Source organism: Corylus avellana, chromosome ca3, assembly GCF_901000735.1.
Source record: "Corylus avellana chromosome ca3, CavTom2PMs-1.0".
Taxonomy (NCBI): domain Eukaryota; kingdom Viridiplantae; phylum Streptophyta; class Magnoliopsida; order Fagales; family Betulaceae; genus Corylus; species Corylus avellana.
Genome location: NC_081543.1, coordinates 13,310,336 through 13,331,682, shown reverse-complemented (window position 1 = coordinate 13,331,682; position 21,347 = coordinate 13,310,336). Strand labels below are relative to the sequence as shown.

At 38.6% G+C, this 21,347-nt stretch overlaps 1 protein-coding gene and 1 pseudogene across 1 annotated transcript; one reads left to right on the top strand and one right to left on the bottom strand.

Annotated features, from left to right (window-relative positions):
* Positions 1 to 16,586: 16,586 nt before the first annotated feature.
* Positions 16,587 to 19,540, bottom strand: LOC132174836 (phosphopantothenoylcysteine decarboxylase-like; annotated as a pseudogene).
* Positions 19,192 to 20,458, top strand: LOC132174136 (mitochondrial carnitine/acylcarnitine carrier-like protein). Its single transcript, XM_059585834.1, has 4 exons — positions 19,192 to 19,197; positions 19,327 to 19,539; positions 19,731 to 19,828; positions 19,957 to 20,458. The coding sequence occupies exons 1-4, from the start codon at positions 19,192 to 19,194 to the stop codon at positions 20,456 to 20,458; spliced, it is 819 nt and encodes a 272-aa protein (XP_059441817.1).
* The last annotated feature ends 889 nt before the right edge of the window (positions 20,459 to 21,347 follow it).

Sequence of the window (21,347 nt, the reverse complement as noted above, 5' to 3'; positions counted from 1 at the left end):
GGGGGGTATATTTGTGCTGGCATTATGGCCTAATCATGCGTTTGATTTATCTTTAAGAACATGCATGTTCAATAAGGGAGCCTAGCTAGGCCTAGGCAGCTATATTATGTTATTTTTATGTGCATGTTGAAAATCATCTTCGATCTCATGATTATTATGATTTTAATCTGCGAAACAACAAATACTATCCTGCAAGCTCCTCTCTCTCGCTCTCTCTTTAAAAAAAAGACAAAAAGATAATGGCTCTTGGGAGCTTGATCGATTGGAGGAACACTCTCATAAGCTCAGAGAAATAAAAATCTTGAAATATCACGGGAATAAAAATATTAATCTTAATTGGTAAGGGGCAGATATATAAATAATAATAAACATGTTTATGTGATAAAAGAAAACAATTAACAAACGATATTGACAATTATTCCTATATATATATATATATATCTCTTTGATGATCATGTCTAGATCGAATCAAAGTTGAGCACATTGACATCCTCGTGACTCCTCAACCAAACGAATGAGATCGATGTAGAAGAGCTCCTCATTGGCTTCATTATATGACCCTAGCTAGACAAAATTACTCCATGTCAGATGTAATTCAATACACACTTATAAATCAAATCAAATGTAAAACCGTATATATATAAAAGAATGACACATGTTTTAGGAATAAAATTAAAAAAAAAAAAAAACCATAATAAATCACTTTCAAAGTCTAGTGATTTTAATTTCTTAAAATTAAATAAAAAACCAAAAATGTTTTCGTTGTTCGTAATTGTACAAATATTTTAGAACCTCATAAGTAGGGTTGAATATTTGATTATTATAGGATTCTCTTATTTATTGTTATCAATTTTTTAAGCATTATTTATTTCGGAATGTTGGTGAATCTTTCTTTTTTGACATGTCCACACAAGAGAAGGGGGAGGAGGGATTCGAACTAGTGACCTCCACTTTATGAGGCGTGGTCTACAACCAATTGAGTTACCCCTTGGGAACGGAATGTTGAAGAAGCAAATGATATTAATGCATTTTTTTTTTTTTATATATGGCCTTAACATATATATTGATAGTAATATGTATTTAATTTGTTTTTTTTTTTTTATGATAATTATTTTATTAGAATTCATTAATTGGAGCCTTAATTAAAGAATATGGACCGTAGTAATGGCTTAAAAATTTTTTATTTTATTTTTTAATTGGGGGCGTTATTAAATTGGGAACCCTATGCAGCGGCCAAACCTGCCTAAGGGTTAGGCCGGCCCTGAGGTTTGGGTACCTTTTCTGGATCATCTTAATTAGGTTGTATTTTTCCAGTTTAGTCTATTAGAACATGACAAGACAACTTAATTAGGTTGTATGTTGTGAATATGTTGATTTTACCGTATTTATGAGGGTTGATTCTCACTAAGATGTGGATTTATAGTTTTCTTATGTGTTTTTACCTATAAAACATCTTTTTTTTTTTTAATATTTTTTTAACATGCGCAAACCTTACCATAAAAGAGTTAGTGCGCTAAAATTTAAGCAAAAAAAAAAAAAAAATCTCGAGGTAGATACAGTTACTAATAAACTACCGCTATGAACAATAACTAAGCAACTAATACTATTATGTATGGAAAATTATTCTGGAGAGGGGTATTAGATAGGGAGATCCTATTTCCCTATATATGTCCCTCTTATGTGTTGAGTCTTTGAGTTCCATGATAACCAATGCTAATGGGTTGGGAGCTTTGATGGGGGTACCCACTTCTAGAAGGGGCCCCTGGATAAGTCACATATTCTTTGCGGACGACAATCTGTTATTTTGCAGGGCTAGCATCTCACAGTGGGAAAGATTGAATAATATTTTGTAGCTCAATGAAAAAGCGTGAGGCTAGCGACTAAATAATAATAAGACCTCCCTATTTTTTTAGCAAAAATTCGACAAGGGTGGAGAAGGAAGCAATTTTGGCAATGGCAGGGATATCGGCTACCCAACGTTATGACACTTATTTGGGTCTCTCGGCTTTGGTGGGAAAGTCACGCACAACACTACTTAAGGCAGTAATTCAGGCTATTCTGTCCTACTATATGAGCATTTTTCTATTGCCAAAAGGCCTTTGTTTGAATATCAATTCCCAAATGCGAAAATTTTGGTGGGATCATCAAGATAATGAAACCCATACTAATTGGATGAGTTGGGGAAAGATGGGTATGGCCAAAGCTTCGGGTGGGATGGGTTTTTGAGATCTCACCTTTTTTAATAAGGCCCTATTGGCGAAACAAAGCTGACGATTATGGAAAGAACTGGAGAGTCTAGTTGCAAAGATTATGAAAGTGAAATATTATCCAGATGGGTCTATTTTAGATGCCAAGGTGAGTCCTAGGCCTTCATTTGCATGGAGGAGCATTCATAGCTCTTGTGAAGTGTTGAAGGAAGGACTACTAAGGCGCATGGCGTATTGGGAATGAAGCTACTATTCGAATATGGAAGGATAGGTGGATTCCTAATCCGTCTACATTTCGAGTGGTTTCTCTGACAACTATCCTCAATTCGGATGCCACTGTGGGGGAATTGATTGATGAAGATTTGAAGGGGGTGGAATGTCGAGTTACTAGAGCAGATTTTTTCCAAGGAGGAGCTCCTATTGATCCAATCCATCCCATTAGCCGCACCAACCAGCAGGATACATTGATTTGGAAAGGCACTACAAACAGAATTTTTTCCGTCAAGAGTGCTTACCATATGCAATTGGAAACTGTAGCAAAAGAATTAGGTGTGGGCTCCCCTAGTAGGGGGGTCAATGAAGTTTGGAAAAAGCTGTGGAGTTTGGCAATTCTGAACATTGAAAAAATTGTTCTTTGGCGACCTTGTCATGACATCCTTCCTACCCGGGAAAATATGCTCAAATGGAAGGTAATTCAAGATCCAGAGTGTCCAATTTGCGGCTTCATGGAGGAAACAGGTTTCCACATTTTATGGCAATGCCCGGCAGCTTTGGATGTTTGAGGTATGGGTCCTATAAAATTCCAAAAGAGTTTTTTTGATGGCTCCAGTTTCTTGGAGGTAGTAGAAGGGATGTTCCGGAGATGTAATCAAGAAGAGATTGCTTTATTTGCTGGGCTAGCACGACGGATTTGGCTGAGACGCAATGATATTTTGCATGGTGGAGTTTTCTCCCACCCGGATGTTATACTAAAACAAGCTACAAGGGCTCTGGTAGAATTTATGGAAGCACAGGACGTAAGGGAAGTGAACATGCAACAGATGGCATGCAAAAGTGGGACGCTCCAAGCCCGGGATGGTTTAAGGCAAACTGGGATGCCTCTTTGAATAGCAAGGAGGGGCGCATGGGAGGTGGCGTGGTGATACGGGATTTCTGTGGCCAGGTGGTAGCTGCGAGGTATTTCTCTCGTGGGGGAACCTTTCATCGACAGCGGCTGAATCAATGACAACTTTGGTGGCTATAGACTTGTGCCGGGACCTGGGGTTCACTCATGTTCACCTGGAAGGGGATGCCAAGATTATCATAGATGCAGCGAACCACAAAGAGGCTGACTGGAGTCGACTGGGCCATGTTGTGGAAGACATAAAGATGGAAATCCATTTGTTTACTCAATAGAGAATGAGCTTTGTTAAGAAGGAAGAAAACCAGGCTGCACATTCTCTTTCTAAGTTTGCTACCACAAATGGTGTGGATTTTTTATGCCGGGCAGAACTAAGATTGTCCTGACAGCGTATAATAGCAGCTGAAACTAAGAATTGAAAGTAGAAAGAGAATTATTAAAAAAAAAAAAAAAAGAGCTCAGTAAAAAGAAAAAAAGCAAAAACATTAATTGGTGTGTAAAACAGTAAAAGGGATGGAGTGTGTCTGTCAAAAAAGTGAAAAAGCAGGTGTAAAAAAGCTGTAATGAGTAAATGTTCAAATCAAATGGCTGAAAAGAAAAGGTAGGAGAAAAGTTGCCTCGCGTGCTCTTGCAAAGGAGGTCCAGCAAGCCATTATTAATTGCCGGCGTTCACGAGGCCAGAAGACACTGAGCCCTTGTGAGTATTATTATTTTTCTTTTAATCAAACGATTTCTATTTTTCTAACTCTCCTTTTTGTCTGTCTCAGGGTGTTTCCAATCTAAACGTCTCACCGTCACCGGAATATGGCGCTGAGGAGGAGTGGGATATCATCTATTTTATAATTTAATATCAAGGCAAGAGAGCAAATATAGTACATTCATTAGGTGGGAAAAATATAAAGGGAAGCTTACCCAGTGGTCTGGTCTAATGCTGCTTAGTGATCCGCGATCGCTTGACTTGAGCCATTGGATTTAGCTTCATTGGTTGAGCTACAGCTGCCTTCTGCAGTTGGGCTATGATCAGCTGTGAAGGATCCTCAGAGTCGTCGTTGTCTGGCAAATCAAATGGGTTCATGGTCGCCAATTCCTTTCCATATCATAAATTCCAAAAAAGAGCATCCTATTAATCCCCCATATTAACACTATACAATTGTAATGTGTGTCTTTGGCTGTTGGAACTGGTGGCTCATGTTAATACCAGTGGAAGGCCAAGTAGACGAAAGCGGAGCGAACATCGCTATAGCGACGTTCACGGAGCGAGAGGTACGATACGGGGTATTTTGGGGATTTTCTTAATAAGTCCGTACAAGTAGGGTTTAAGGTTTTTCTATATATATGTATGATGTAACCCTAAATCATTAAGAGTAAAAATACAACTGCCTCTTTGTGGATGTAGGCAAAGCGCCGAACCACGTTAAATCTGTGTTTTGACTCTCTCTCTCTCTCCTTTTCGATTCTATATTGTTCATCAATTATTGTGCATGATAACAACAATTGGTATTAGAGCCTAATATATGATGGCTGGGGTTGGTACATCTTCTGCAAAGTTCGACGTGATGAAGTTCGATGGATCCGACAATTTCAGATTATGGCAGAGACGTATCAAGGATTTGTTGGTGCAACAAGGGATGGTGAAGGCATTATATGGGACAAAACCAGAAGGGATGGCGGACATAAATTGGAAGGAACTTGAGGCTAAAGCGGTGGGAACTATTTGTCTTTGTTTGGGAGATGATGTGATGTATCACGTTATGGATGAAGAATCTCCAGTGACAGTTTAGTTGAAACTGGAAAGTCGGTATATGTCAAAGTCATTGACGAACAAGCTCTATCTAAAGCAGCGGTTGTACGGCTTGAAGATGGCGGAGGGCTCGGATTTGACCCAACACATCAACGTGTTCAATCAGATAATCGGAGATCTGAAGAAGGTTGATGTGAAGTTCTGAGACGAAGACAAGTCGTTGATGCTGTTGAATTCACTCCCAACTTCTCCTACGTATGAGAATTTGTTTACCCCCCTAACATAGGGAAAAAAGTCATCAGAGTTAGAGGACGTTACAGGAGCCTTGTTGGCGTATCATCAAAGGAAGAAAAACATTGATGATAACTCTCAAAGGGAAGGGCTAGTTGTAAAGGGTAACTATGAGCGTGGAAGAAGCAGTAACAGTGGTGATTCGAAAGGCAAGAATTCTCGATCAAAATCCAGGAGAAGGAAGGACATCAACTGTTATAAGTGCGGAAAGAAATGGCATATGAAGCGGAACTGTCCAGATTGGAAGAAGAATAAGGACGCGAGAAAGAAGGCTCCTCAAAATCTGCGAACGTAGTGGAAGACAATTCAGATGATGTTGATGGTGATATGCTTTCTGTTGCATCTAATTCAGAGCATCCTGTGGATTCTTGGATTCTTGACTCAGCATGTTCGTTTCACGTGACGTTCTACAGAGATTGGTTTAATACCTACATGTCACTTAATTCTGGTATTGTTACTATGGGTAATGGTGCACATTGCAAAATTACTGATAAAGAATTAAAATGTTTGATGGTGTGGTTAGAACATTATGTGATGTTAGACAGATACTGGATGTGAAAAAGAATCTGATTTCATTAGGGACCTTAGACTCAAACGGTTATGATTATAAGTCTGAAGGTGGAGTAATGATGGTGACTAATGGTGCAATGGTAGTGATGAAGGCGCAGAAAAATTCAAAGAATATCTATAAACTATTAGGAACTATAGTTGTAGGTGAAATCGTCTCTGTAGAGTTTGAATCTGATTGTCCTGTTTTATGGGATATACGGTTGGGTCATATGGGTGAGCAGGGCATGTTGGAGCTTTATAAGAGAAATTTGTTAAAGGGTGTCAAAACGTGCAAACTTGATTTCTATAAGTTCTGTGTTCTTGGGAAACAGAATCAGGTATAATTAAAGGCAGCCACACACAAGACAGTGAATTTTGGACTATGTTCATTCTGATGTTTGGGGACCTGTGCAGACAGCGTCATGCAATGGACATATGTATTTCGTAATCTTTATTAATGATTTCGTCAAAAAGGTTTGGGAGTACTTCATGTGGCACAAATCAGAAACGTTTGCCAGGTTCAAGTTGAGGAAAGCTGAAATGGAGAACCAAATTGGAAAGAAGGTTAAGTGCCTTAAAACAAATAAATGGCACTGAGTACACAAACAACATGTTCAGAGATTTTTGTAAGTAGCATAGTATAAAGAGACATTTCATAGTACGGAAGACACCACAGCAAAATGGTGTGGCGATGAATAGGTCTATTGCAGAGAAAGCACAATGTCTCAGGCTGAATGCTGGGCTTACAAAGATTTTCTTGGGTGTCTGATGTATGCAATAATATGTACCAGCCTAGATTTGGCTCATGCAGTGAGTGTGTTGAGCAAGTACATGGCAAATCAGAGGAGACAGCATTGGGATGTAGTTAAATAGATTTTCAGATACTTGAAAGGTACTATAGATTATTGCATCACTTTTGTCAGACAGAAGAGTGATTTGTTAGTTGTGGAATATGTGGATGCAGATTATGCAGGGGACTTGGATGGCAGAAGATCGACCACAGGCTATGTGTTCACTATTGCAGGAGGACCCATATGTTGGAAGTCCATGATCTAGTCCACAGTTGTGATGTCCACGACTGAGGCAGAGTACATGGCAACGGCTGAAGCTGCAAAGGAAGCTTTGTGGCTCACAGGGTTAGTCAAGGAGCTAAGTATTCAGCAAGGTGGAGTTTCATTGTATTGTGACAGCCAGAGTGCCATTTACTTGGCAAAGAACTAGGTGTATCATGCGAAAACTAAGCACATTGATGTGAGGTTTCACAAGATCAGGGAATTGGTTGCTATAGGTGAACTATTACTTGGGAAGATCCACACTTCTGAGAATGCAGCGAACATGTTGATGAAGCCTGTTACTACAGATAAGTTCAAGCATTGCTTGGACTTGACGAATGTTTCCAGGTGCTATAGAGGAGAAGAGAGAGGTGGCGGCATCCCCAAACCTATCAGTTCTAGGCGAATCCAAATGATTATCTTCGAAGAGGTGAATACTCGCTAAGGTGGAGATTGTTGGAATTGGTTGCTCATATTAATACTAGTGGAAGGCCAAGTAGGCGGGAGCGAAGTGAATGTCACGATAGCGACATTCACGGAGCGGGAGGTACGGTACCGGGTATTTTGGATATTTTCTTAATAAGTCCATACAAGTAGTGTTTATAATTTTTCTATATATATGTATGATGTAACCCTAAATCATTAAAAGTTAAAATACAACTGCCTCTCTGTGGACGTAGGCAAATTGTTAAACCACGTTAAATATGTGTTTCGACTCTCTCTCTTTTCGATTCTATATTGTTCATCAATTATTGTGCATAGTAACAACATATGCCTTGAAGAGCAAGAAGAGAGAGGATTCAAAATATTCCCAGAAGAGCAAGTCCGAGTTACTGGTTTACAAAAAACTGATATTCAAAAAACAACAGTTTTGAAGGACGATTCATGTGAGCAATAAGTTGTTATATAAAAATGAAGTGAAGTCATTTTCTTTCTTCTTCTTTCCACCTCTTCTTGCCTTAACTCCAGAGTTGAGCAAGTCTATTTTTCGTTTCACTTATGGAAAAAAGCTCATCTACTCTTTATCAGATGGCCAAAGGCCATCGATGGCTTCTTCTCTTCTACCTATAGCTGCCCCTCCCCCTCCCCCTCCCCTATATATAAACAGAGGATTCAGGAACCCTTCTCTCCATTCCATCCATACAGTCACCATGGCTCACCACTCTTTGATAAAGTGTTGTCTTGTAATGATTTGAGGGATAGAGTCATAAAACTAGTTTTTGGAGGCAAGAGTATAGGGCTTTTGCTAGCTCCATTCCCGATTTTGATCATCCTCTACTTTTAAACTGAGCGTTATTTTCAAAGGAGAGCGTCTGATAAAGCTAAATTTGTGCTCCACCTAGCGGATGAAACGGGGTGAAATCATCATTTAGATCCATCTGGGACTGGGGGCTAAAAACCAGCTACAACTTGACAGCTGGTAGGTTGACAACCTGCTTGAAATTAAGCTGCAGCCAGCTCTTAGCTCCCAGTATCATCAGATGGATCGAAATGATGACCTCACTAGTTTATCTGTTGGCAAAGGGACAAATCACCTAGGATGAGATTAATTCCTGAGAATTATGCCTCCCGCAATTGGATGTGAAGCGCTTCTATGACATCTGTCTAGAGGAGGTCTAGCAAGCCATTATTAATGGCCGTCGTTCACGAGGCTAGAAGACGCTGAGCCCTTGTGAGTATTATTTTTTTTTTCTTTTAATCAAACGATTTTTATTTTTCTAACTCTCCTTTTTGTCTGTCTCAGGGTGTTTCCAATCTAAACGTCTCACCGTCATCGAAATATGGCGCTGAGGAGGGGTGGGATATCATCTATTTTATAATTTAATATCAAGGCAAGAAAGCAGATATTGTACATTCATTAGGTCTAAAAAATCCAAAAGGAAGCTTACCCAGTGGCTTGGTCTGATGCTGCTCAATGATTCGCGACCGCTTGGCTTGGGCCATCGAATTCGGCTTCATGGGCTGAGCTACGACTGCCTTCTGCTGCTGGGCTATGATCAGCTGTGACGGATCCTTAGAGTCATCGTCCGGCAAATCAAATGGGTTCATGGTCGCCATTTCCTTTCCAGATCATAAATTCCAAAAAAAAAGCATCGTATTAATTGCCCATAACACTAGACAATTGAAATGTGTGTCTTTGGCTGTTCGAACTGGTGGCTCATATTAATACCAGTGGAAGGCCAAGTAGACGGGAGCGAAGTGAATGTCGCGATAGCGACGTTCACGGAGCGAGTGGTACGGTACGGGGTATTTGGAAATTTTCTTAATAAGTCCATACAAGTAGGGTTTAGGGTTTTTTTTCTATATATATGTATGATGTAACCCTGAATCATTAAGAGTAAAAATACAACTGCCTCTCTGTGGACGTAGGCAAATTGCCGAACCACATAAATCTCTGTGTCGACTCTGTCTCTCTTAATCCTTATCTTTTTTATTATATATATTGTTCATCAATTATTGTGCACGGTAACAACAATTGATATCAAAGCCTAATCTACAATGGCTGGGGTTGTTACATCTTTTGCGAAGTTCGATTGATCCAGTAATTTTAGATTATTGCAAAAATGTATCAAGGATTTGTTGGTACAACAAGGGATGGTAAAGGCGTTATACGGGATGAAACTAGAAAGGATGGCGGACATAGATTGGAAGGAATTTAAGGCTAAAGCGGTGGCTACTATTTGGCTTTGTCTGGGAGAAGACGTGATGTATCACGTCATGGACAAAGAATCTCCGGCGGTAGTTTGGTTGAAACTGAAAAGTCGGTATATGTCAAAGTCATTGACGAACAAGCTCTATCTAAAGCAGTGGTTGTACGGCTTGAAGATGGTGGAGGGCTCGAATATGATCCAATACATCAACGTGTTCAATTAGATAATCGGAGATTTGAAGATGGTTGATGTGAAGTTCGAAGACGAAGACAAGGCGTTGATGCTGTTGAATTCACTCCCAACTTCTCCTACGTATGAGAATCTGGTTACAAGCCTAACATCGGGAAAAGAGCTCTTGGAGTTAAAGGACGTTACAGGAGCCCTGTTGGTGTTTCATCAAAGAAAAAAAAACATTGATGATAACTCTCAAGAGGAAGGGCTAGTTGTAAAGGGTAATTATGAGCGTAGAAGAAGAAGTAGCATGGGTGATTCGAAAGGCAAGAATTCTAAGTCAAAGTCTAGGAGGAGGAAGGACATCATCTGTTGTAAATGCGGAAAGAAAGGGCACATAAAGTGGGACTGTCCGAACTGGAAGAAGAACAAGGACGATGAGAAAGAAGGCACCTCAAAATCTGCGAACGTAGTGGAAAACAATTTAGACGGTGCTAATGGTGATATGCTTTCTGTTGCATCTAATTCAGAGTATCCTATGGATTCTTGGATTTTAGACTCAGCATGTTCGTTTCACGTGATGTCCAACAGAGATTGGTTTGACACCTACAGGTCACTTAATTCTGGTATAGTCACTATGGGTAATGGTGCACATTGCAAAATTACTGGCATAGATAATATTAGAATTAAAATGTTTGATGGTGTGGTTAGAACGTTATGTGATGTTAGACATGTACCAGATGTGGAAAAGAATTTGATTTCATTAGGCACCTTAGACTCAAACGATTATGGTTATAAGTCTGAAGGTTGAGTAATAAAGGTGACTAAGGGTGCGATGGGAGTGATGAAGAGGCAAAAAATTTAAAGAATATCTATAAACTGTTGGGAAGTACAGTTATAGGTAGAATCGCCTTTATAGAGTCTAAGTTTGATTGTACTGTTTTGTGGCATATGCGGTTGGGTCATATGGGTGAGCGGGGCATGCTGGAGCTTCATAAGAAAAATCTGTTGAAGGATGTCAAAACGTGCAAACTTGATTTCTGTAAGTTCTATGTTCATTATGATGTTTAGGGACCTGTGAAGACAGCGTCATGGGGAGGACATATGTACTTCGTAATCTTTATTGATGATCTATCCAGAAAGTTTTAGGTGTACTTCATGCGGCCCAAATCAAAAACGTATGCCAAGTTCAAGTTGTGGAAAGTTGAAGTCGAGAACCAAACTAGAAAGAAGGTTAAGTGCCTCAGAACAGATAATGACACTAAGTACACAAACAACATGTTCAAAGATTTCTGTGAGCAGCATGGTATAAAGAGACATTTTACAGTACGCAAGACACCACAACAAAATGGTGTAGCGAAAAGGATGAACAAGTCTATTGCATAGAGAGCACGCTGTCTCAGGCTGAATGCTGGACTTACAAAGATTTTTTGGGCAGATGCAGTGAGTATGGCATGCTACTTGATCAACAGGTCATCGAGGGCAACACTAGATGGAAAAGTTGCAGAGGAGGTGTGGACAGGTAATGAGGTAGATTACTCTGGATTGCGAGTATTTGGTTGTCCAGCTTATATGCACATACCTAGTGAAGAAAAATCGAAGCTTGATCCAAAGTCTAGACAATTTTTCTTTCTTGGATACGGGAAAGGGGTCAAGGGTTACATGTTTTGGGATCCGAAGGCAAACAAGGCGATGATCAGTAGAGACGTGGTATTTGATGAAAATTTCATGTTGAAGAGTACTTAAGATGAAAAGTAGCAGGGGCCATAAAGCATTAACAGAGATAAGTAGGTGGTGCAGGTGGAGTTAAAGACTCCTGTGCAGGAGAACACTTCTCGAGGTACAGAGGCCTCTACTTCAAGAATTGAGTAGCATTACATTATAGCCACAGATAGACCTAGATGCACTATCAGACCACCAGTCAGGTACGGTTATGAAGACATGGCTTTCTATGCTCGTGTCATCAGCAGCAGAGATCCTACTACTTTTCAAGAGGTTGTCAATAGCCAAGAGAATAACAGATGGGTGGGTGCTATGGCAGAGGAAATAGAGTCCCTGCATAAGAACCAGACATGGGATTTGGTGGAGCTTCCAGAGAGGAAGAGGGCGATAGGGTGTAAACGAGTATTCAAGAAAAAGGAAGCAGTATCAGAAAAAGAGGGAGAAAAGTTCAAGGCTCACCTAGTAGCAAAGGGTTATGCACAACAGAAAGGGGTTGATTACGAGGAAATATTTTTCCCAGTGGTCAAACATACTTCCATCAGAGCAGTATTGGCGTTGGTAGCTCATTATGACATGGAATTGGAGCAGATGGATGTGAAGACAGCTTTTCTCGATGGTGATTTGGAGGAGCAAATTTACCCGTAACAGCCAGAGGGGTTCAGTCAACCTGAACATGAGCACTTGGTCTGTAAATTGAAGAAGTCACTTTATGGGCTGAAGCAGTTTCAAAGGCAGTGGTATAAGCGGTTTGACTCCTACATTACTAAATTTGCTACAAGAGATGTGAGTATGACTATTTTGTTTATGTGAGAAGCCTTGATGATGGCTCATTTGTTTTTCTGTTATTGTACATGGAAGATATGCTTATTGCAGCTAAGAGTATAGTGGAGGTCAACAAACTGAAGGTTTTGTTGAGTAGAGAATTTGACATGAAAGATTTGGGTGCAGGCAAGAAGATTCTTGGGATGGAGATTCACAAGGACAGGGATGCGAAGAAATTGTTGCTATCTCAGGCCGGCTATGTGAAGAAGGTGTTGGAGAGGTTTAGCATGGAGAATACGAAACCAGTGAGTACACCTTTGGCGAATCATTTCCGTTTGTCTACCTCACAGTGTCCAAAGACAGTTGAAGAAACTGAAGATATGTCTAAGGTCCCATATGCTAGTGCAGTGGGGTGTCTGATGTATGCTATGGTATGTAATAGGCCAAATTTGGCTCATGCAGTGAGTGTGGTGAGCAAGTACATGGCAAATCTGGGGAGACAGCATTGAGATGCAATTAAATGGATTTTTAGATACTTAAAAGGTACTATAGATTGCGGCATCACCTTTATCAGACAGAAGAGTGATTTGTCAGTTGTGGGATATATGGATGCAGATTATGCAGGGACTTAGATGCCAAGAGATCGACCACGGGCGATGTGTTCACTCTTACAGGAGGACCCATATGTTGGAAGTCTATGATCCAGTCAGCGGTTGCGATGTCCACGACTGAGGCAGAGTACATGGCGGCGGCTGAAGCTGCGAAGGAAGCTTATTGGCTCACAGGGTTAGGCAAGGAGCTAGGTATTCAGCAATGTGGAGTCTCATTGCAATGTGACAGCTAGAGTGCCATTTACTTGGCAAAGAACCAGGTGTATCATGCGAGAACTAAGCACATTGATGTGAGGTTTCACAAGATTAGGGAATTGGCTGCTACAGGTGAACTGTTACTTGAGAAGATCCACACTTCTGAGAATGCAACGAACATGTTGACGAAGCCTATTACTGCAAATAAGTTCAAGCATTGCTTCGACTTGACAAATGTCTCCAGGTGCTAGAGAGGAGAAGAGAGAGGCGGCGGCATCCCCAAACCAATTACGTTCTAGTTGAATCCAAATGATTATCTTCGAAAAGATGAATACTTGCCAAGGTGGAGATTGTTGGAACTAATGGCTCATATTAATACCAATGGAAGGCCAAGTAGACGGGGAGCTCACGGAGCAGGAGGTACGGTACAGGGAATTTTGAAAATTTCCTTAATAAGTCCGTACAAGTAGGGTTTAGGGTTTTTTTCTATATATATGTATGACATAACCCTGAATCATTAAGAGTAAAAATACAGCCGCCTCTCTGTGGACATAGGCAAATTGCTGAACTACGTAAATCTGTGTGTCGACTCTCTCTCCTTTTGATTCTATATATTGTTCATCAATTATTGTGCACAGTAACAACATTGGCCATCAATCTTCATATTAACACCTCAATAAGACAGACTAATTAATTCGTATATTAAATTCTCGTAGAATTCAACTAAAGCCCTCTCTAAAACTAGCAACTATAAGATATTCATCTTCTTTTGCACAAGAAACACATGGAGAAAGAAACTTCTATTAAGCGGATGAAGTAACTCATCGGTCCTCTAGTATAAAATTATATATAATTTCACATACTACTCTTAAATGAAACCATTTTCTATTGCATCAAAATTTCTTTTGATTTTAAAATTTGAACAAGTCAAGAAGAAAGGCATGTGCATAAGTGACTTATTAAGCATGTTGCAAAGCATCTTCTCGTTTACAGGCTTACAGCAGATAGGTGCTACTATGGTCAGTGGCAGATCTACACAGGGCAAAAATTTTGAAAAAAAAAAATTATAAGGTTGTTTTTAAATTTTTTTGCTCAAGCCCCCCCCCCCCCTCTTTCTTGGTTCGCCCCTGGTTTTTGTTTGTTCAGCATGAAGGCGCAGGCTGCAGAGTAAAATCTTATTTTCTTCACTCTTCTGGTTTGTGTTTGTATGGAGGCGCAGAGAAAAATCTAGAGGACCAAGAATTGAAAAAGTGCTAAAGTTGAGTTGGTGGAAGCATTAATTACATGCTGAGGTGTTGATTGATAAGAGATATAGGTGAGGTGGCTTATGGCTTGAGAAAGAAAAGAAATTTGTAGTCTCTAGATTCTCTACGTGGGGCAAGTAAAACAGGCTTCAATTACTTTTTTTTTTTTTTTTTAGCTATTTTTTATTGGGTTTTTGTCAATTATATAAGTAAACTCAGATAGAGCATTGTCTTAATGTTTTGTTTCTCCATGCACCCGAACACCTACCAAAGTTTGTTATGCAATTATTATTATTATTTTGAAAATAAAAATCACATTAACCATTTATTTTGCTATAATGAAATAAAAAAATAACTACATGTCTTCCTTTTTTTTTTTTAATCCATTTTTGCTTCTAAATGCTTTTTTTTTTTTTTGGTTCATTTTATTACCAAACATTGGTAATAGTAAAAAGAAAAAAAAAAAACACTTAAGGCATAGTACCAAAATTTTGGAGACAATTATGCCCTAAATAACAAGGACGGATCGCCTCCGGTCCAAACGGACTGGAGGGGATCCAAATGCAACCCTTAAAGTTTTTCAATGGAAATTTTTTTTAACAAAATTTTAGAGACAGTTCTATTTTTCTATGTAATTTCAAACAAGCTCATAAGTTATTAAGTCTCTAGACTTTTCATGTTTTGTAAGAATATACTAGTCAACTAACATATCAATCAACAAATTTCTTAGTATAATTAGAAAAAAAAAAAAAAAAAAAAAAAAAAAAAAACTAATTTCTTAGTACTATTTCCAACAATATATTTTTTTAGATTGATTTTTGGAAGACAGTGAATTTCAGTTGACAAAAAAAAAAAGAAAAAGTATCAAATAAATGATAGCCATATAAGCTTCATGAAGAATAAATTTTTTATATTATGTTATGAAATATTTTTATTTTAAATTGTATTTATCATTTTTTTTTATGTTATAAAAAATAAAATATTATTTTATTATTTTAATGTCGCCCCTACTAAAATCAATTATTGGCTCTGCCATTGACTATGGTCACGCCCAGATAGGATAGCCACAATTGATCTCTCTGGCCTACCCTTTAGCTCAAAAAAAAAAAAAAAAAAAAAATCATCTCTTATTTATATATATGATTACGTAATTGTATCAACATAATTTCTGGCCTTATTTCAAAGACAATGAATTGGACTTGAATTAAAAGGTGGTTCATATCATAACCGTATTTATGAGGGTTGACTACTCACTAAGACGATAGTTTTTTTTTTTTTTTTACCTATTAAACATTTCTTTCTAATTGCACAAACCTTACCATAAAAGAGTTCAGGCGCTAGAATTTGAGAAAAAAAAAATCTCGAGGTAGATGCAGTTACTAATTAACTACCACTATGAACAATTACTGAGCAACTAATACAATTATGTTTGTCCGTATGTGATTGTTAATACTTTAAAAAATGAAAATATGTAATGTAATGAACTTTAGTTAAATTTATGAATGGTTAAAAATTGTCCAAATATTGTCAAGTAACAGATTAGTTCACATGGCTAATATTAAAAAAGTGTTCACTTTGTCATCTTTTTTTTTTTTTTTTTTTTGGGAGAAATGCTAAAAACCAAACCACTGCTCCTTGGGTTAATGTGATAGTACCCTTTAGCCCTTAATATGTTTTTAACAAAGAACTTCACTCATATCGTAATGGGATATGAGTGAAGTTTCTAGTATAATACCCTATATCTCCTCTCCCATACAACTTTTCATTGAATCAACATAACATTTATTTTAACAAGTGCTGATCAATAACTAATTTTTTTTCAAGTGCGAATATTACTTCATAAAACCTTTTTTTCACTTCTATTTTTCCCATATAATAGTGCAAATTTGAGGCATTCACAGGCTAGCTTAAATGATTTTGTTTGCACTTTCAGGAAGACAGCCATGAGCAAACAGGAGACAAGGCTCAAACCATTGATAAAACATTTTATTGCAATGACAGCAACACCACAAGGCTACTAGTTAGGTTTAGGAAGAACAATACTGAAAATGACAAAAAGAAATTATCTAACACAACCGTTGCATACAACTCTCCTCTTATAAAGGTCCATATCAACAACACCTATGAACTTTCTGCCATGAGAGAAATAGATTTAGATTTGAAACGGAGAGAAGCCATCTTATTGTCAAGATTTGATGTTGTTGTATTTAATAAGTGACAAATATGTTAGACACACCATTCAAATCCTTAGAATCATTTACACCATTAGATGCAACAACATTAAATCTTGATTTACCATTTGCTTTAATGGGGCAGAGGTTGTAAGAGCTTTACCGTCACCGGATATACAGACCAAGCACAAGTAAAAACACAATGCACCTGATACAACAAGATCAAATGACTACAACAAATCTAGCATGTTATACATACCATGTCAACTAACTCTTCATCTCCTCTACAAATGCCAACTTTTGTTAGATAAGTTGCTCAGTATTGCTGCCAGCTTGTTGAATCTTAGACTCTAAGAAAAGCCTTACTGTTGAGTATATTAGAGAAGGTTCAGGCCATTGCACCATTGCCATAATCCCCTCAAGCCAGCCTCTTCGTGACAGGTGGAATGAGAGAAATGCCAAGCTCGTCAATCGACATGAGATGTCGTTCCGTGAAAGGATTGTTCCACATCAACGTGTTCATGGCACGTGCAACAAAAAAAGGCTAGCTGTAATCCCATGCTCGCACAATGCATGTCAGTAAGTTGTTGCACAAACCCCCGGCGATCTACAATAAGAACATAGCACAAATCTTAAAACGTATTCAGGTTAAAATGATAAGATTGAACTCAGGATTATTTGAAATTACATGACAACAAAATACAGAAACAGCCATGCAAAGGAAGTAGAGAAAAGCCCATAGATATCACAGGATCTCATCTTTGAGACAAGGGATGTCCCTCAAGCTCACATTCTCTACTACTTCAATATTATATGTACTTGGTTGTGTGTGTGTGTAAAATCAATATTACTATAGCTGTTCACAAGTCCCTGTTTTTTTTTTTTTTTTTTTTCCCCTTAAAAAAACACCCCTGCATAAATTCATCACATGATTCATTGCTGGAAAAAGAATTTGAGACCTATGATAGCCATTCTCACTTTATATAGCCATGTAACTTGAATCACCATAAATTCACTAGGTTGCTATATTCAACTGAGAGGATATAGCAGCATGAGACTTTATAATGACTTAATGAGACTACAGGCATGCAATTTGGACGAAATTATGAAAGTGGAAAGTAACTAGTCCAAATATTCACAACAGAGTTATTAATCACTGCCATTCAATATGACAGGCAGAGGAGCATTATCGAACACTAGTACCTTTGCATGCCTACAAGAAAAAGAAGGTCTAACACGTCAAGGTAACCTAGTAGTTCGCAACGCTAAAAAGAGATCCTATACAACCAAAATAGTAAGGATTTTACTTTAGTGAACTGCTAATTACCCAACAAACAAAAGTGCTCCCAGAAAGAATGGAAGCAAGCACAAGGTAATGAAACCGTACCCTGTATCCTATAGCAAATAATATCATTTAATAATCTTATTCAACACAAATTTCAGACTCTCAAGACATGCCATTACTTCATTTTTCTAAAACTTCTTTTGTGAGATATCCATGCATTTTGATATTAAACAATCAGAAAACAATGAAATAATTAGTTTTCAATGAGATTTCTTTAAGGCCCCAAACTGAAGAACTTGGCCTACTTGCACTGCCGAGCAAGACACTGTTATAGTTATTCCGTGCGGTTCCCTTGAATTTATGAAGTGTTTCAACTAAGAAATGAAACCACTTTCATGCATTCTCTTTTCCTTTAACTCATTGCTTTTAAAACCAAAATTAGGGGAGTGGGGGGACTAAAAATTCCGAAATGTGCAGGAATTAATAGTTTGAGTAATGAGCACCGTTCAGTAACATGCACTCACCTGTATCATCTTGTGGCCAGTTAGTAGAAGTTCAAAATAAAAGGGACAATGTTTCTGAAATTGCTAAAAGACATTACCTTGCCAAGTGTGTTGGCTGACAATGGGGCAGTAACCATAATATCAGTCCATCGTCGCAGCTCAATGTGAAGCACGCTATCGCCAATTTTCTTCCAACTAGACCATTCATCCTCATCAGTATAAAGAACTACATCCCTAGGAAGTGACGCCCTATCTATGAAATGTATAGATGCCTGTGTGGCAACTGCTCTTACTTCTGCCCATTCTGCAAAACAACTGCAGAGATGTCCAAACTTTATGGCTGCTACACTTCCACTTGCAGCAAGTAGAATCCGTGGCTTCCTAGGAGCAGTATTGACTTGCATTGGCTCCCCTTCTTCACCTACAGGTTCTGAGTATGCCATAACCTATTCAAGAGATGCCAACAATGTTCTTATCCGAGATTCACATTGTATCTCAACATATATGCCCACAAGCAGATCAACTTGTAACAAAACTTCAACTAGAATTGATAATATTTTTCAAGTACAAGTTGCAAAAGTAGCTACCAAGAAACACATTCCAAAAATATTCTTTAAAGATTTAGAGCTAAAATTCAAACTCAAATAACTAAAATTTTCTACCACCCACGCACAGATCAATTGAACATAAAGAAGAACAAAATTTGTAAAAACTGCAACAATAATGCATGCAGGCAACAACTGACCTCCCATTTCATTGCTCACTGGAGAATAAGCATTTTTTTTTCACAACAGAAATAAACAGCAAGGAAAAACTGAAGGTTTTAGAATCTCTGATTTTGCTGAAAGCCGCTCCAACCAGAATATAGGAAATTGAAGAATGGTTGCTCCATGCAGAGCCATGGGTGCAAAGCTATATGGATGTATAAGCCCAAAATACTCTAAATCTTTAAAGAATCTTTTTGGAATGCACTTGAAAAGAGAGAGAGAGAGAGAGAGAGAGAGAGATTAGCCCACACGTTTTCTGTGCCCAGTGGTGCTCGTTTGGTCAGAGGCCACCAATCCGCCCCCCAGAAGCTCTACCCTATCCGATCCGCGCCCAGCCCCAGAATCCTTGGTGCAGCGGCGGCAGGTCCTACCAATCCCGTCGCACGCCCAGGCCAGAGCCACCGATCTGCGACCAGAAGCTTCTTCCCGCTCCGATCCACGCCCAGTTCCTCTGCTACTACGTTCTTCAAGGCACAAAAGAAACTCTTTGTAGCAGGGTATGTGTCCAATGAGGGCTTTATTTCTACACCCAAACCCAAATTCACGAGAAATTTTTGTATCAATCTTGAATCCATTTACATATTTGTCATTGGGCCGATCCGGATCAGGTTGGACTCTGTTGAACATGGGCCTTATTAGTGGACCACCGTGGATCATTGTGGACCTCCCAATGGATTTGGCATAAAAGGAGGCTGACTTTAAAGGCTCACTCTTGGTCTGTGGGGGGACAGGGGCTGGAGTTGCCGTTTCCATTTTAGCTTGCCCCACTGAATTGATCAAGTGCAGGTCAGTACTTTAGTGGTTACTTTCTCTGTCCTTGTAGTGTGTGATCTGATTTCTGAATCCTGAGATGGGAAACTCTCCTAAAATTCGAACTTACCCGTTAACTTCTTTTGATTTGCTATAAAGAACAGGTTGCAAGCCCAGAGTGCATTGGCAGATTCCGGTGCGGCTGGTGTGGCCATGAAGTATGGTGGACCAATGGATGTAGCTAGGCATGTTCTCAGATCAGAAGGGGGTGTAAGGGGTCTCTTCAAGGGGTTGTTTCCCACTATGGCACGTGAGGTTCCCGGAAATGCTGCAATGTTTGGTGTCTATGAAGCTCTGAAGCAGTACCTAGCAGGTGGCCAAGACACTTTTGGATTAGGAAGAGGCTCTTTGATTGTGGCTGGAGGCATGGCCGGAGATTCCTTCTGGCTTTCAGTCTATCCAACTGATGTGATCAAAAGTGTAATTCAGGGAGATGATTACAAAAATCCTAAGTTCTCTGGCTCCATTGATGCCTTTAGAAAGATCCTGGCTTCGGAGGGAGTAAAAGGGTTGTACAGGGGCTTTGGACCTGCCATGGCCCGAAGTGTTCCTGCAAATGCTGCATGCTTCTTGGCATATGAGGTGACAAGGTCAAGTCTGGGATAATTGGTTTTTTTGGTTTTAGTGGTTAAGGATTTGGTTGAATTAAAGCAAAATGATTCTAAATAAACCTGTTTAATTAAGAGATTGTTTTGCAATGCTGGCAAGCTCTAATTTCTACTTTGAAATTCACTTGGTCGTGGTTGTTGGAAGGAACATTTTTTCACCGATTGATATATATATATATATATATATATATATATATATAAAGGCACCAGTTGCTCCTCAACTTTGCTTTTTCAGATGTATGACAAGTATATGATAAAAAAAAGTAACCAATTGATATATAAAGAAAAGAGAAATTTCACTAACAAATCAACTTCTTTTTTGGGTGTATAATATAATTTGGCTTTAATTAATTTCAAGTCCTATAGTGTGATCAAAGTCACGCCCTCTCATGTCCTCCATAACTCTCGTATCAATTGTGGAATTGGACCCATTGGCAGTGGAGGAGATAGGATCTCGTTAATGTAGGGGCGGGCTAACAATTAATCAATATAAAATTATATTATATTTTAATATAATTTATCAAAAAATTAACATAAATAATTTCTTTATTCCACACTAGTATTGCATGTCTAATTAATTGCTTCTAGTCGTATTTAATTATTTATCATTGGTATGCAATTATTTTGATGTTATTTTTCTTCGTATCAAATAGAAGTATTATGAAATTAAAGCGCACTAGAATACAAATAAGATAACTAGGAGGAGGGGAAAGATAACTACTTTTTTCTTTTGTAGGTAAATCATAAGAAATTTTATTAAAACTGATTTTATTAATTAAAACTGATATTATTAAGGCATGCATATTGTGTTTAGAAAGGAAAGATGAATCCAAAATAAAGGGCGTTGGGAAAAAGGCCGTACATTAAGGAAAGATTGTTGTAAAATT